General features: G+C 44.2%; 1 protein-coding gene across 2 annotated transcripts in view; it reads right to left on the reverse strand.

The window, feature by feature from the left end:
* The window catches only part of hspa9 (heat shock protein family A (Hsp70) member 9), a 353,332-nt gene extending 336,657 nt beyond the window's left edge, over window positions 1-16,675 (reverse strand). The window contains exons 1-16 of one of the 2 annotated variants that reach the window (XM_085788569.1): window positions 16,403-16,675; window positions 15,470-15,528; window positions 15,040-15,127; window positions 14,024-14,205; window positions 13,731-13,855; window positions 13,550-13,623; window positions 12,369-12,475; window positions 12,099-12,261; window positions 11,908-12,000; window positions 10,877-11,086; window positions 9,764-9,991; window positions 9,046-9,268; window positions 8,440-8,534; window positions 8,190-8,282; window positions 7,752-7,892; window positions 6,504-6,890 (exon numbers count right to left, since the gene is read on the reverse strand). In XM_085788569.1, coding sequence (XP_085644695.1) covers window positions 6,807-6,890; window positions 7,752-7,892; window positions 8,190-8,282; window positions 8,440-8,534; window positions 9,046-9,268; window positions 9,764-9,991; window positions 10,877-11,086; window positions 11,908-12,000; window positions 12,099-12,261; window positions 12,369-12,475; window positions 13,550-13,623; window positions 13,731-13,855; window positions 14,024-14,205; window positions 15,040-15,127; window positions 15,470-15,528; window positions 16,403-16,483 — 2,046 coding nt within the window. In that variant the 5' untranslated portion in view covers window positions 16,484-16,675 and the 3' untranslated portion in view covers window positions 6,504-6,806. Of the gene's footprint in view, window positions 1-6,503; window positions 6,891-7,711; window positions 7,893-8,189; window positions 8,283-8,439; window positions 8,535-9,045; window positions 9,269-9,763; window positions 9,992-10,876; window positions 11,087-11,907; window positions 12,001-12,098; window positions 12,262-12,368; window positions 12,476-13,549; window positions 13,624-13,730; window positions 13,856-14,023; window positions 14,206-15,039; window positions 15,128-15,469; window positions 15,529-16,402 lie in introns of those variants that run through there. The other variant, XM_085788570.1, reaches the window with a different exon arrangement.
* Window positions 16,676-16,956: the final 281 nt, after the last annotated feature.

A 16,956-nucleotide genomic window follows, 5' to 3' on the forward strand; every position in this document is an offset into this window, starting at 1 on the left:
CACACCCCCAATGCCCGGCACATGGAAAAGAAGAAGAAGAAAAAGGGCAAAAGCCAGTCAGAGGCGACGTTGTACTGTATGTGGTGACGTCTTTCCACATATGATTATTGCACATGGTATGGAAGTATTAGCAGTGAAGAAAATAGTTAAGTATTAGAAATGAAGAAAAAACACAAAATCAAACTTGTTTTTTTTTTGTTTAGTGGGTTTTGATTTGACATTTGAAATGGCAATCTATACATGTTGAGAATCAATCAAGTCATTTTCTGAATCTATGGCTCTGGATTTATGAAAAAAAAAAAAAAAAACAGACAAAAAATAGAAAAAGAGTCCAAAAGTGAACTCTAGGTGAAAAAGTACAAACCCAATCATGTGTATCAAGTGAAAAAGTGAAAAACCAAACTATACAAATGTAAAGTGTCAAGTCAAACAGAAAAACTATAACTTCATAACAACTACAATATAAATCTACAGTCCATTCTCAATATGGAACTGCCTGTAGCAGTTCCTGTCTGGTTGGAGACACAGCGCTACATTGCAGAGTTGACACATCCAGCTGGTGCACCTCTTGCAAACTTTGCATGTCCGCCGCCCCGTGGTGGACCGCTGGGACGCTGGATTCCCGCTGCTTGTGGGGACAGGGCAGTGGTCGGGGGCCGGCGGCGGAGGACCATCGCAGACTTGGAGAGACGTTTGGAGCAGGTGCGCGATCAGCTCTTCTCTGAATTGCTGGCGGGTCGTGTGTGCTTGCTGCCGGCTGGCGCACACCTCCTTGTGGATCACGTAGCTGTTGGCCACGCAGATGTCCACCAGGTGCTGCAACACCGTGACGGTCCACCTCTTTGTTCTGCGGTGGACTGCGTCGGCGCCGAGCGTTTGGCCGGACATGTCGACTCCTCCCATGTACTTGTTGTACTCTGTCACGGCCGTGGGTCTGGGGACGGAGACCCTCTGGTGCTGCTCAGCCGTCCTTTGCCAGCGCTGCACCGTGTCCCCGCTGTAGACCGGGTGGACGCTTGAGCAGACCGAGACCTCCTGGACGTCTTTCCATTTAATGTACAAAAGGTCACCATCTCTGATCCAGCGGATGCTGCCCCTTGGCGACCTTTGGTCCAGTGTCTCTTTGGTTTTTGGCACGCCGGTTCTCCCATCCCGGTATACGCCACAAACACCAAATCCCTGCTGGATGAGGTGGCGGAAGAGCAGGGGGCTGGTGTAGAAGCTGTCTGTGTAGATGATGTAGCCGGTCCCCAAGTACTCTTTCTTCACCAGCTCCACAGCTACCTCAAAGGAAAGCCCCTTACTTGAGCCAGATGAGGTGGCCTTTCCAGTGGAGAGGATGTAGTCCACCGTGTATCCATTCACATCGGCCAACACAAACAGCCTCACCCCCCGTTTAGTCGGCTTGGCCTTCGGGTATTGTCTAATGCCTGGTCTGGCCTTGGTGGCGACCATCCTGTCATCCACCGTCAAGTGTTGTTTGGGGTGGTAAAAAGCCAGGCAGCGGCTGCGGACCATGTCCAGGAGTGGTCTGACCCGATGGATGGGGTCATAATTTTGCGTCCCTTTCTTGGCGTCATTCTCTGCATCAGCCTTCGGGTCACTGGCGTGGAGGTTACTAAGAATGAGCTGGAAGCGGTCGCAGGGCATGACCGTTGTAGGGAAATTCACGCGAAAAATCGTCGCTTGGCACCAATAGTCACTTACCTGTGGGAGTTGGACCACAGACATATACAGCAGCACTCCCATGAACTGTTTCAGCTCATCAGCGTCAACCGGCGTCCAACTAAAGGTCTTCCCTTTCTCCAGGTTAGATGCTGCTTTTTGGTTGGTGGACTCGACCAGGAGTTGGAGAACCTCCGCATCGAAAAAGTGAGAGAAGATCTCAGCTGGTTGAGGGTTCCCCACGTTCAAAGGGGGTTGGACACCGGGGGCACGTTTTGGGGAAAATTTGGGGGGAGTAGGGGCCGCCTCATCTGGGTCGTCCACTGATTTCCAACGCTGATGTGGGGGTGAGTGGTGAGCAGGACCTGTGCATCTCCCACTCTCACGCCGTGGGACGCCGCCAGCTGGGCTGGGACGACTGCAGGGTGGCTGCTCATCACCAGGAAGAAGACTGAAAGAAATGGAACAATTGAAAGAATTACAGATCAGTCCCACACTTGAACATACATAATCCAAAAACATTCAGATGCATATGTGCAGTTTAAAGGGATACTTCACCCAAAATCGATAGTTCATCAATTTTCTACTCACTGTCAGGCCAAGGAAGGGTTTTGAGAACTTTCAGAGTTATCAAAACGCTCTTGGAGTTCCAGGGGGGGTTCGGCTGGCAACGGATTTTCTTATAATGGCGGCAGATAAAACACACACATCAAATTATTTTTTTCCAAACAACTTTTTAATGTCGCAGCTTCAGTACAGACGAGCAGTATGGAGGTATTTGGATGTTTCATAGTGTGTGTTGGGGACGATTCAAAAGTGAACTCTATCCACCGCCATTATATCAGTCCCTCCAGGATTTTGCGGGCTTCTTTTGTGATTGTTGCGGCCTAAAATGCCTGATTTTGCGGCCACATTTTGAAAAAATTGCGGTGAATGTTGCGATGTTTTAAGCGCTTTTGTTGCGATTAAATTGCAGGAGACAGCGAAAGTTGCAAAAAAAAGTTGCAGTTTTGTTCTGAATAATTAAAAATCAAAGGAAAATCGAAAATTTTGAAATGTCACAAAATAATGTGATGTCATGTTATACCAGCAATTTTCCACTTGTTAAGAAAGGCACAGGAAAATTAGAGTTGAAAGTTGTTTTACTTTTAATTAAAATGTCTGTTTAAAAATCATGGTAAAAGAACTGTTTTAAAATGCCATTAACACAGTCCAGTCTTTGAATAAAAAGGGGAGGGTGGCTACTCAGGTCCAGGGCCAGGGCCTTAGGATGGGGGAAGGGGCACCTGGCCGCCGGGTGCTGCGGGGTTGACACAGCCTCGGGTGGTCAACCAGGACAACTCACACACTCAACACGTTCAACTCAGTTTGTGTTCCTTTACTTATCACTTTGTGCACGTTGTATCAAGTTTCTTGCCGTCAGCCCAGCCACGCTGTTCCTCCGTGGACTCACTTTCAACCACCGCTCCGTCCAGACTCGCACTCTCTGCTGTGTAACTCGCGGAAAGCACCGTCCGACAATTGGTCCAATTTGCGGAAAAGTTGCGGTGATTGTACAAAATTGCAAGATCGCAAAAATTCGCGGGGATTGGCTGAATTTGCGTTAATTGTTGCGATCGCAACATCGCAAATTCCTGGAGGGACTGTTATATGAAAATCCGTTGCCAGCCGGACCCCCCCTGGAACTCCAAAAGCGTTTTTATAACTCAGAAAAGTTCTCCAAACCCTTCCTTGGCATGACGGTGAGTAGAAAATTGGTGAATTATTGATTTTGGGTGAAGTATTCCTTTAAGTGTTTTTGAATTTCCCTCAGGGACAAATAAAGGTTTTTCAATTACAAATGCTGTCAATTTTCCACAGGAAAATCCACAATACAAAATAAAAAACTGTTACAATAGGCACAGTGTCAATACCTGTCACTGGACTCTTCATCAGAAGGCTGAGGAAGACTGAAAGAAATATGGATACAATATGTTTGTTGCCAAAATTATTGTTTGGTGCTAAAAATGGGAGAATTTCATTAGTTTAAGTACAAATAATATGTGTATGTGGCATTATGACACACATACACACTCTATGATAAATAGGCAAATAATGATTTCAGTGCTGTTGAGGTGTGTTGTCTCATTCACATAAGTTACCTCAGCTCAGAAGAAGCGTCCTCCATGTCGCTCTCCTCTTCACTGTGTCCTGCCGGCCGCGTTACGGCCCTGGTGTCCGACATCACTGACAGACAGACAGACAGACTCACTCACTCACTTACTCTCTCACTTACTCTGTATCTCACACGCTTAAGTTGTTGTTTGTTTGTTTTTTTAAACACCGCGGGATCGCACCATGTGCTCTTCTCTGTATCTTTCACTTTTCCACTCTACATCGGTCCGCTTACCCTACTGTACCACTACTTCCACAGCGACTTCGCGGGCATTGCGGTAATATATGTAATACACGTGGTAGTGACAGAAAGCACAGCCCCGCAGCTCTCCGTCAGCGTTGGGATGTTTCACATTGACCAACAACTCTTGGAGCTACGGTACTGAGCATGGATGTATTATATGAACTACGGTACTGAGAAGCCGTGCAGCCTCTCCTGCGTTACTTCCGGTGTTTTGGTCCGCGGGGTGGCGTCACATGATCGACATTACCGTAATGAACCGTGTATCACTGGGACGCGCAAACTCCTACTTTGACTTGATGCCGTTTTCATTTTTCTGGTTGGACTTTGACAGAGTTACGGTAATAATACTCCACACAGAAAGAGTTTAATCTGAGGTATTTTCTCTTGAGTAGCCCACTAAGCTGTATAGAGTAGAACAATGGTATAACATTGTCCTTTTTTTGATAGCTGACTTGCTGTCAAGACTGATAAAACATAATGCATCTTGACAGCATGGAAATGTTGGTCACTTGTTTTTAACAATAAGTGTTTTGTTCCATAATCTAATTACATTGACTGTTGCCATGAGAGCAGAATTCAAAAATATTTTCAAAAATTAATTTTGAGATTCCCAGACATAGTCTGGTATTTGCCAAACTCCATCTACTATGACTGTTGATTTTTGTTCAGGAGGATTGAAAATGTAAATCTATATGTTTACAGTCAAACATTTCCATGCACTGTAGGCTCAACTTGTAAAAGTATCAAAAAGCTGGGTGGTTGCAGTGATGCAGTGTAGCAAATTTGGTGTCAATTGAGCAAAAATTGTGGGAGGAGAAAGGTTTAATAGGTTTTACAGTTTTTGAAGTAAATAAACAGCACTGGATTTAATTGTACAAAAGTCTCTAAGTCTTGGGGCTTTACTTTGGTGAAAGTTGCAAATCTGTTGATTTTGCAACCGTTATATGGACATGCACTGCTACGCCGAGACCCCCTGTAACTCAGAGAAGCCACGGAGGACTCTGAAACTTCTCCCAGCCCTTAGTCCACATGAGGGGGAGGAGATAATGAGTGCAATTTGAATTTTGGGTGGACTATCACTTTAAAAGCTGAATACTGTGAATACAATGAGGTTAAGTCATAAGCTGTCGGGTGAGAGACCAGTGGACGTCCTTGTCAGACTCATGGACAGCTTCAATGATTTTGTTTTCAGCCTCAGTGGATTTCTATAAAAAGTTACCAGACAATAATTCTTAACATTTTAATGTTATTTTACACTGTTATTTCTGTATTGTGTTATGTATTATATGTATAAAATCATTAGCTTAATTTACTTTAAATTTAAATCAGCATCAACATACTCCATCTCTTTAGCTGCTGAGGATGTGAAGTGAAAACACTGATGGATGTAATGAGCCTGGAGTCAATCACACAACGTCACATTTCAGATTTTTATTAGAAAAAAAACAAAACAGTTATTGACCCTCAGATTTTCTTCTCTCCAATAATATAATCACATCCCAAAATAACACAAGACCCCCCCCCACCCCCCACCTCTCTCAAGTCAACACACTGCTTCCTGTCCACCTCCCTACAGCGGGGTCCTCAGGTCTGAGCGGTCCCCGCCGCACTTTTGCTTCCTGGATCATTATACGGCAGGTTGGCAGCAACAATCAAATGACACAGAGCAGTTTATGGCAGCAACAAAACGTCCTTCTGGAGGGGAATGACACAGCTGGGCTCATGTTTTCTCAAATCCTCTGCTAAGTTTCCTTGAATCCTGATTCTTCCTCTCACCGTCTGTCTGACAGGGGAGGTAAACTAAGGCCTCGTCCTTTTATTGTGCAATTTGTGACAAACACGGATTCTACAAAGTCATTTACAGCTCAACTGAAGTCAGACGTCGGAGCTCTGTTGTGTTTGAGATGCAAATAACTAAAAGCCTTACATTCTTCCCTAGCAAACGCACACTTGATCTCATCTTCTCACAAACAGATATAATATAAACTTGTATATTATTTTCTATTCTGCCCCCATTGTTTGGTTTGAGACTTTAACCTGACACCACAGCATGTAAAAAGCCTGTTAACAAATATCAGAGGAAAAGAAACAGACATGCTGAGGGTGGTGCTGATGAAATGACACAGCGCCTCCTGACCGTAGTTCTCACAGTTCTGCATCCATTTGTGAATAGTTTAGAGTGCACCCAGGACTCCTGAGAGCAGGGAGGTTCCCGACATACAAAGTCTAATAATTCTGTACAGCAACTTCCCACCTCTGAGTCGTTGAGAGTGCACTATTAAAACAAGATAGCTATTACTGATTTAGAGCACTGTACAATATTATATTATGTAAATGTAGTCAAGCAGGGCTGTGCCAGAGCGTACAGAGTGAACAACCTTCCATCTGATCCACATGGAACAAACAGTGATGAATGAAAGATGAAACCTACATGATGATGTCTTAGACAAAAAATTACTTTTACTACCTCATAATGTAAATCAAGAGCTTTGAAAAAAACAACATACAAGACAATTAAATTACAAACAGACAGACAGGATATCATAGGAAGAGTTTACACTGACATGAATCCGTTCACTAGAGTATTTTACTGCCAAAACACAGCAGAATAATAATAACATGGTGAGAATGACCAAGACTCAGCTTGTCATTCGAGACCGACGCCCTCCCCCACCCCGTCCACCCCCTGAGCCCAACAGTCCTCCGTCGTCACGGGAACCTCGTGACGGCCAAGTGCAAAGGTCTACTGCTGGCCTTCCTTCTTCTCTCCCTCCGATGAGCCCGAGCTGCTGCTGCTGCCGCTGCCGCCTTCCCGCTCTGCTGCCATCTGCAGGACGGAAGGAGGAAGTCAACGGGTCAGTCATGTCTGCTGCCAGTCAGAGGTTCTTTATACATGTCCAGGATTATTTTCTGACACTCTTTTTGAGAGACAACTATGTTTTTACTGTATATAAAAAAAAAGTTCAGTGTAGAACCTGTACATTTCATTCATTACACACAATTTGTCATGTAAGAATCGGTGGATTTATCAGTTGACAAAACAAATAAAATCCAACAGTTAAAAATAATTTCTCTCTCTTTTTTTTTTTTATAACACATCCACTTGTTACAGTTTCCACATAAGGATTCAGTCAACTGAAAACAGTTGGTCAGACAAAAGTTTTAGTGGGTTGAAGAAAACATGACATCACTATCCTGACCAAAAGATTAATCAACAATATTTTTATATAATGCCTACACAGTAAAACAAAGTAATTATTAAAAATAAGTTGTTTCTGATAAATATATATTTTTTTTTATCTAAATATTTTATAATAAGTCTAAACTTGCAGACTTAAAGGCCCAGTGCATAGTATTTGTCAAGGTTTATTGGCAAAATCTGTATATACTACCAATGAATTTGTTTGTGTGTATAATCACTATAAAATAAATCCATTTGGATAGTAGAATCAGAATCAGAATGCTAGATGTCACCGTTTGCCCCTCATTTTACACACTGGACCTTTAATTGGTGAAATTCATATAATCTTCATTGTTTTGGACACGTGGTAAAACATGACCATGGTATTTTCAGTCTGTACTGGCCACACTACTTTTTTTTGCTGTACATGACTATACATGACTATAATAACTGAGTTTGTAGGAAACATTTGTGCAACATGAAGCGTAGTGAGGACGTGCTTCCTACCTTCTTGTAGGCCATCTCGAAGAGTTTGAGTGACGCCTGCTGCAGGTTGGTGGCTGCCTGCTTGATGTTCTCTCCTGTTTCTGACTCCTTGTTGGCCAGAAGATTCCTGACCTTTGAGATCTCCTCCTTCAGCTTGGTGCACTGTGAGTGGACACATCAGAGAACAGAAAAGGAATGAGTGTGTGGACACGGGCAGTGCGCTTGTCTTTCTAACCCACAGTGCCTGGATCACTGGCCACCAAGGGTCAAAGCTTCTGTCCAGCTGAATGGGACAAACTCAATAACTTGTACATTACTAGAATGCTTAAATTCCTGTTATGTCTCATGCTGTATACACTGGTTCAGACAAATCATGTTGAAGACAGTGTTGAACATCAATATTAGAAGTTCCCGCCATGTCTCATCAGCAGGCCCCCCCCTCCCTCCCTCATACTCTACCTCATCAGCAGGAAGCTGGTCCTTGAACTCCTCCATCTTGGATTCTGTGTCGTGGATGATTCCCTCAGCTGTGTTGACGGCCTCCACGCGGTCCTACACAACAAACCAGAGACGACCGTTAGCGGTGCTGCAGCAGGAGCCTGAACCTCTGAACCTCTGAACCTCTGAACCTCTGACCCTCTGATCTTTCATCAACCAAAGACCTGAGCTCAGCTTCAGAGCCTCCTCAGCTCTGGTCTGTCCTCGTTACCTTCCTCCTCCTGTCCTCCTCTGCGTACTTCTCGGCGTTCTTGATCATGTTCTCGATGTCGTCTTTGCTGAGGCCTCCGGAGGACTGGATCACGACTGGGGGAGAGAAAGGGAGAGGGGGAGAGGGGACAGCAGCAGTCAGACACGGTGACAGCGTGAGGAACCTACTATGTATACATTTTTGCTGAAACAGTTTCTTTTAATGGTCCAGCAACAGTAGTGTGGGTGTTGGTAAAAACAATGATCCTACCCTTTGAGACTGCTCTTTCTTTTTCTTTTCCTCTGTCCTGTATTTATTATTATTATTTTTTGGTATCTGTTTGTGTGGTGTTTGTATGTTGTGTATGGTGTTCCGTGATGTCCTGTGATATATGTTGGTCAGAGTCTATGATTGTATATGTGTTGTGACTGTATTGACTGTTGGTTTTGTTTTGTCTTGTCTGTCTTGTGAACTCGGAGAAGGAACATTGACTGGTAACTTGGACTCCAGGAAGAACAGCCAGGCTAATGTGCAGGTGCTAACGGAGATCCAATAAATAAATAAATAAATAAATAAATAAATGAATAAATGCATGCTGCTGCTCTGTGGCCGACGGCCCACACTCACTCTGCTGCTCGCGGCCCGTGCCCTTGTCCTTGGCGGAGACGTGGACGATGCCGTTGGCGTCGATGTCGAAGGTGACCTCGATCTGGGGGACGCCGCGCGGGGCCGGGGGGACGCCCACCAGGGTGAACTGACCCAGCACCTTGTTGTCGGCCGCCATCTCTCTCTCGCCCTGGCACACCTTGATCTCCACCTGCGTCTGGCCGTCGGCTGCTGTGGAGAACACCTGGGTGGGGGCAGAGGGCCGTTTATTAGGGCTGTGTGATACTGCAAAATGGTATCGATCCAATACCAAGTAAATACATGGCCAGTATTGCCGATAGTAATACCAATACCGATACTTTTTACCACTACCATCTCTATATCTTTTTGTAGGGTAGCATATCTATTTTTCAGTTCCAGTTAAATAATTCATTTAGTTTTATTTCAACTGGCTGAATATATTCCCTATGTGACTGTCTGAATAGTCTATTTTCAGTCTGCTAAATTACTGTGATGACCAATTACACTGAAAAATAACATTAGCCTATCTAATGCTGGAGATGACTAAATCTTACTTTCACTTCACTCTAAGCTACCTGGACAAATATATCAAAATGGCGCTCCTCTTCTGCTCTGCCATCAGGCAGCCACAGCAGAGCGCTGCTCGCCTCGCAGTGAGTGAGTGTAGCATCGATACTATCGATATTTTAAATCGATCCGGCGGCGTTCCTCCACCTACCTGGCTCTTCTTGGTGGGGATTGTGGTGTTCCTGTTGATGAGCTTGGTGAAGACTCCGCCCAGGGTCTCGATTCCCAGCGACAGAGGAGTCACGTCCAGCAGCAGCACGTCCGTCACGTCGCCGGCCAGCACGCCGCCCTGGATGGCCGCTCCTATGGCGACGGCCTCGTCGGGGTTGACGGACTTGCTGGGGGCCCGGCCGAACAGATCCTGAACCGTCTGCTGAACCTACGGGACAGGTACAAGTCGTATTCTTGAAACTTTCCACAGAAATAAAATCCATATCACTACTTATTTACATATGTCTCCTCACACCAGTGACTCATTTTACCTATTTTTTATTTATCTGTTTTTTCTTCTTCTTCCAAGTTTAGTTTGGTGTGTTGTTTGTGTAATTGTTGCTTTATTAACACATGACCCACTTGGCTTGCTTGGTTCAGGATAATTGTCTTTCTTAAATATTTGAACATGTATGCAATTATGTGCATATTTATATGTATATGTGTACATCCAGATTTAGTATACAAACTTTATATTGTAACTGTGGAGCCCAGGAAGAATAGTCACTACTGGGGCAGTGACTAAAGGGGATCTAGAATAAACTAACATCACACACCAACGTCAGTGCTCTGAAGGCAAAACTAACATGTGATCTGTGTTGTGTTGATTTGTATGCCCCTGCACTCACACCAAGGAAGTGCTTGGATTTGTTGTGTTATCCTTGACAGTTTTGTAGCTGTGTGTGATTTCATGTCTCCTTTCTTATGGTGTAAAACAAAGTAGGATGGAAACTTGAGCTTTTCTCCTCAGGAATGATATTTATATCTACTCTGTTCTATTCTTCCTTTATTTGGGTTGACTATTTATTTGGGATTATAACGGTTGCACTTTATGACCATAAAATGTTGTGAATGCTCCAACGTTACCTTGTTGTTTTATAACAATGACGATAAACTATTAAATAAATTTGAACTGAAAGAGTCATGCGTAATTCGATTATAATTTAGTTCCATAACATTGTTATTGAACACGATTCTTGTACTATATAGGTTGTATGAATACAAGTACCTGCTTTATCTTTCTATGTAGTTAGATTTGTGTTGTAGTGTTTACCTTGGGCATGCGGCTCATGCCTCCGACCAGCAGCACCTCTCCGATGTCTCCCTTGGACACCTCGGCGTCCTGCATGGCCTTCTGGCAGGGGGCCACGGTGCGGCGGATCAGGTCGGCCACGATGCCCTCGAACTGCGCGCGGGTCAACTTCATGTTGAGATGTTTGGGTCCAGAGGCGTCCATGGTGAGGTAGGGCAGGTTGATGTCGGTCTGGGGGGGGAGCAGACGTCATGTCACCACTTCAGACTATCATGACAGTTAGAAATGTTTAACAGTTCAGTTCAGTTTCTGGTCTCAGCACAGCTGTACGTGTCTTGGGATGACATGTCCACATGAAGGTGTAGGACTGGGTTTACTGGGTTGGGTTGTTGGAGACGTGATTATGAGGGAAACCAATTGATGTAGCAATGCACTAATTAATCCCTCCTCTAAACAACAACAACAACAACACCAACAACAAAAAGACGTCTAGAGGTTTGTGTGGCCCGGTCCTTCAGCAGCGACACACACACACAGCAGCTTCCTCTACCAGCACTGTAACACTGAGCCCAGACACACACAGTCCAGACAACTGACTGAGAGCTGGACCAAAAGACTTTTCACCATCATGTTCTACATGAAGCTTATTACAGTTCTCTGGACATTGGAAATCTTAAATACACCAAATTTACCAAAATTGATAAAATCATCAGAAATACGTTTCTTTTTCTTTTCGTTTATGGAGGAAACACATTGCTTCAGTTTCCATAGTTGAGTCAATTGCGGCTGATAACCCAAACAAATTATACTTTGTAATCTAAGTCTGGTTGTTCAGTCCTTTATCTGTTGTGACCTTCTCTTTAGCATCATGGAGGACCTTTGTGTGTTATGATAGCATGTGATGCTGGATGCTGTTATTCTTCAAAAATAGATGTTTTGCCTTGCAGCAGATTCTTACACTTTCATAACAGGAAAGAGAAAAAAAGCCCTTGATCCAAGTGAACCCAATTTCACCACTGGTCATGAAGGCGCATCCACCACGGTGTGCGTACCTGCAGCGAGGAGGACAGCTCACACTTGGCCTTCTCCGCCGCCTCTCTGACCCTCTGGAGAGCCATGTTGTCTTTGGTCAGGTCCACGCCGGACTGGAACGACAAGAGGCAACAACCAGGCATGAAAAGAAGGAACCACAGACGGAGCTACAGATCACAGGCCGGTCTGCAGACGGACACTTGAACCGCACCTCTCTCTTGAACTCCTTGACGATGTGTTGGAGGAGGTGCTGGTCGAAGTCCTCTCCTCCCAGGAAGGTGTCACCGTTGGTCGACTTCACTTCAAAGACTCCTTTCTGGATCTCCAGGACCGAGATGTCGAACGTACCGCCGCCGAGATCGTACACGGCAATGCTGAAAACAGACATGAGGGGCTGTAAATACACAGGTGCAGCTAGATAGGATCATTACTGAGCCGTTTCATCATGTGCTTCCACACATGGAGCGTCATCTCCACTCACATCTTGTCCTGGGTCTTGTCCAGGCCGTAGGCCAGAGCGGCGGCGGTCGGCTCGTTGATCACACGCAGGACGTTGAGTCCAGAGATCTGCCCTGCATCTTTAGTGGCCTGGGAATCAAACACAAACATCAGAAAACTGATACATGTTGTGGAGGGGGGGGGCTGGTTTTCTATCAACTCATCCACTGAAAACTGAAAAAACTGTTAGAGAACAAACTGCAGCTTTGATCAGATGTGACAGTCAACGTTCAACAAGAAACATTTGAGACACTTTTAAAAATAAAGACCTGACAAAATTCAATTTAATATCTGTTACACCATTGTAGAATTTATTGGAGGTCTGATTTATACAATTATGATTTGGGATCATTTAAAGGGATGTTTCAACATTTTGGCAAATTGGCCCATTGCTATAATCCCTATAGTTTTAGGAGTAGGTTCAAGCAAGCCATTTTTAGATGGGTGGAGCAGAGCCGCTAGCTGCTCAGAGCTACGCTACGGAGGCTCATTATGGAATTTCTTGGTTTCCCTCATCAAACTCATCAAATACACAATCCAACAACTCCACAACGCTCTGGTGGACAAGTTGTGAGCTGCACATTCACCACGCTATGAGATAATAACACAACGTTACCTGACAGAGTTGTTTTAGAGGGAAATGCAAAGCTGTAAAGAGACTGCTTGCCGAAAAACTGCCCCCGATGGAAACACACATCAGCGGTTTTGCATTGAATGCAATTAATTTACCTCGAAAACAAACTCTGTCAACATTCTGTTATTTTCTCTGAGTATTTGATGAGGAGAATGATGGATCATCCACTGAACCAGCAATTCCAGTGTATAAACTCAACAAGTAACACAACACTTCTATTGTTTACTTGACTCTCAACTCTGATTCTTTCAACACCTTTTACAAATTGCTGGAAACTCTCCTGAGACTCTGGTGCAATGTTGACATGACTGCATCACATCGTTTCTACAGAATGATCCTTAAAGGTCTTGACCTTATTCTGTGAAGTCCCATCAGAGAATTATGAGAGTGAAAAGATAACCGGTTTCACCTTTTTTAAGATCCCTAATTGTTTCCATCTGTACAACAGCTAAAGGTCTGTTTGAGTCAGTATTTGCTTGTTGTTGCAGTTCTCATTTATGCCTCGTGTGTGTGTGTGTGTGTGTGTTTACCTGTCTCTGAGAATCATTGAAGTAGGCCGGTACAGTGACGACAGCGTTCTTCACTTTAGTTCCCAGGAAGTTCTCTGCAGCGCGAAAAACAAAACCATCACCACAACTGACACTGATGTGTGGACGGTGCAGGTTTTAGAGAAACAGTACTGACATTCATCCAGAGCAGTTCTAGACGTACCTGCAGTTTCCTTCATCTTCATGAGGACAAAAGCTCCGGCCTGGCTGGGGGAGTACATTTTCCCATGAGCCTCTACCCAGGCGTCGCCGTTAGACGCACGCACAATTTTGTAGGGCACATTCTTCCTGTGAGTGACGGACAGTTTTCATTTAGACGGTGATCCTCTACACGGCTGATTGTATGTTTATGGTGTTAGTCTAACCAACATGGACATGAACTCAAGTCTTTCAACTGTACAATAATTATCAAACATGACTTTATATTTGGAGCAACAAGGCTACATCAGAACTCACATGTCTTTCTGGACCTCGGGGTCGTCGAAGCGACGGCCGATCAGCCTCTTGGTGGCGTACAGGGTGTTCTGGGGGTTGGTGACAGCCTGGCGCTTGGCGGGCATGCCCACCAGTCGCTCCCCGTCGGCTGTGAAGGCGATGACTGATGGAGTGGTCCTGGCTCCCTCTGCGTTCTCCAGCACCTACAAGACAGAGACAGGAAGTGAGTCTGGTTCAGAGCATCAGCAGTCTCCTTCTACTGCTCACTCTAACTGTCAAGCCACTGTCCTTCATCTACATAACACCTCTTCTTCATTTTGCTGACGAGCATTCAAATCAATCATATGGTTTTTACAAATCAACCTTGTTTTTATTCTACATACCAACGTTTGATTGGACATTATGGGATGGCACGAGTAGGGCTGGGCAATATGGCAAAAAACTTTATCACTATATATTTTTCCATATTGACCGATTCTCAATGTATTTTTTGCTGATGCTGATGCAGTAATGAAGGTAGATGAATGAACAACTGAAAGTGTGTGTATATGAAAGAACCAAGGGAAGAAGACATTAAAGACAACTGTGAAGAGAAGATCAACTGTCTTTATATCCAGTCGAAGAAATCAATGGGTAGGAAAAGTATAAACTAACCACCTGAAGATAAACTGTAGTTTGCATGGCCTCACAGTCAGGTGTCTCATTGTTAAAGTTGGTCCACCAGTCTTTTACTGTTTTGTCTTTACCATGCAAACTATGTGCCCGAGGAAAAACAAGGTATTCTTTATAAAACTCCCTCCTTGTTTAGTCACAAGTTTTTTTATTTAGTCAGTCAGAAATCCTTTGAAATTCTGGTCGAAGTGTGAGTTTGTTGTTGGTGTCCAGTCATGACACTGGCAGATGTGCCAACATGAGCTGCTCTCCTTCCTAGACCTTTTGGTCATTAACAGAAACTGTTTACAATCAAATATGCATTTGTCCCAGTACACACTACAAAATCTGAGTTGGAGACGTTAGACATGTCTGCTCATCCTCACCTTGGCCTGTTTCCCCTCCATGACAGCGACACATGAGTTGGTGGTTCCCAGGTCGATGCCGATGACGGCTCCTTTGACGGCTTCTGACCTGCAACACAAAACATACCAACACTTAAATTACAAATATATCAAACAAGTTATAGAATAGAAATCTAAACTCATGTTTACTTGTCTTTCCAGCAAATTTTACTTCATACCTAAATAAACCTAATCAACAACTAACGTGCTTCCCTTAAAACTCTGCTACGAGACTACTAGTGTGGAGACAATTACTAGAACTAAAGTAGAATATGTTTTAGAATTCCACACTTTCATCTTATACAGTATGTTAAAGTATTACAAATACATTTCACCTTCTGCTACTGGTGGTATTTTCAAATTGACACTTGAAAGTAGCAAAAAAGAAAGAAAAGTTTATGCTGTTACTTACGCATAGTTTCTCCTGGACAGAGCTCTGAGAGCATCTGTCTGGAAGCCACTCCAACACGCCTACAAACACATCAGAGGACAAAACCAGCTGTTAATGAGGCTTTTAGTGTTATAATAACATGAACTCTATTTATTAGTGGTGTTATAATGGTAAATGTTCATGTATTATAATGTAACCTGTGGACAAAAAGCCTTAATCACAGCAGTATCAAAGTAAGTGTAGACATGTAGAAACCCTACTAACACAATATCTACCATCATCATGCATGTCCAAAAAAAAGGCAAAACACATTTAAACTCTCGTTGTGGCCAAACTGTTATACGTCCATGAGATATCACCATTCATTCATGTTATTGAGGTAGAAAACGGCAACTGCTGACAATCAAAGAGCTGTGAGTACTAAGACAATTTGGGGACATGTGAGAAACATTGCAGCATGCTGGGGGTGGGGAAACATCACTGAAGGTCACTGATCATCCACTCTGCTCCAGCCCCAACCAGATTAACTACTACCTCACTTCACATATAACTGAATTACATATTTAAAATGAATGGTACTCTTATGTAAAATGCCTCATCATGACATACAACACGCATGTGAGCCAATAAAGTGACAGATGAGCCGTCAAAACCAGGGATGACACAGGTTAGCTTAGCCGCTAGCACGTCACAGTCGTCCAGACAAAGCAAAGCAACGACGCACACACGCACATGTGACATTATTTGACATAACGCCACTCAATGACTATGTGCATCACGTCGGCTTAATAAGAGACATGTAGAGAGTCGCGGTTAGGTAAGCCGGCCTCACGCTAACTCTGTTAGCATGCTAAGCTAGCCGGACTTCGACACAAAACCGCTTTTATCGTCTTTACGACAACACACGACTTTGGAAGAGTGTTTAAATGGTAACACGAGTGTGTGTGAACTCACCTTCTTGACCAGAGAGGACACACCTCTGGTGCAGGTGCTTGTCGGGAGAGTCCTTGAGACGTTTCTGGCGACACTCAACATTGTGACTGTTCGGCTCTCGGTAAGTCAAGGGAATAAAAGAGAAAACCGTCTGCAGGGTTTACTGTCTGGACCTGGCGAGGAGCAGCGAGGCGGCGGTGAGCTCTGCGGGGGTCTTCAGACGTCCAGGGGGGGACAGTGTCCAGCTGAGGTCCGGTGGGCCGCTTGTCTTTGGAGCTGAACAGCGAAGAGACTACGAAGCTTCTTCTGGAATTATCCAACACATGTTGCACCATGCAACGCCGCAGGACCCCAGAATCAGGCCGTCTCTGTCCTGCCTGAATTAAATTAAAACTGAAAACAAATATCATACGTTGTTTCAGATTTTTTTTAGAATTTTATTGAACTCTCAGTATGACATTAAAGTGATACCATCAGTCTCCTATATAAAATTATCGGTACATTTCCCATGTTTCATTATGATTTATTCACGTTCTGATCAGGCAAGGAAGCGGGCAGCTATACGTAGTGGGCAT

Source organism: Trachurus japonicus, chromosome 10, assembly GCF_045865225.1.
Source record: "Trachurus japonicus isolate A0001 chromosome 10, Traja_1.0".
Classification (NCBI taxonomy): Eukaryota; Metazoa; Chordata; class Actinopteri; order Carangiformes; family Carangidae; genus Trachurus; species Trachurus japonicus.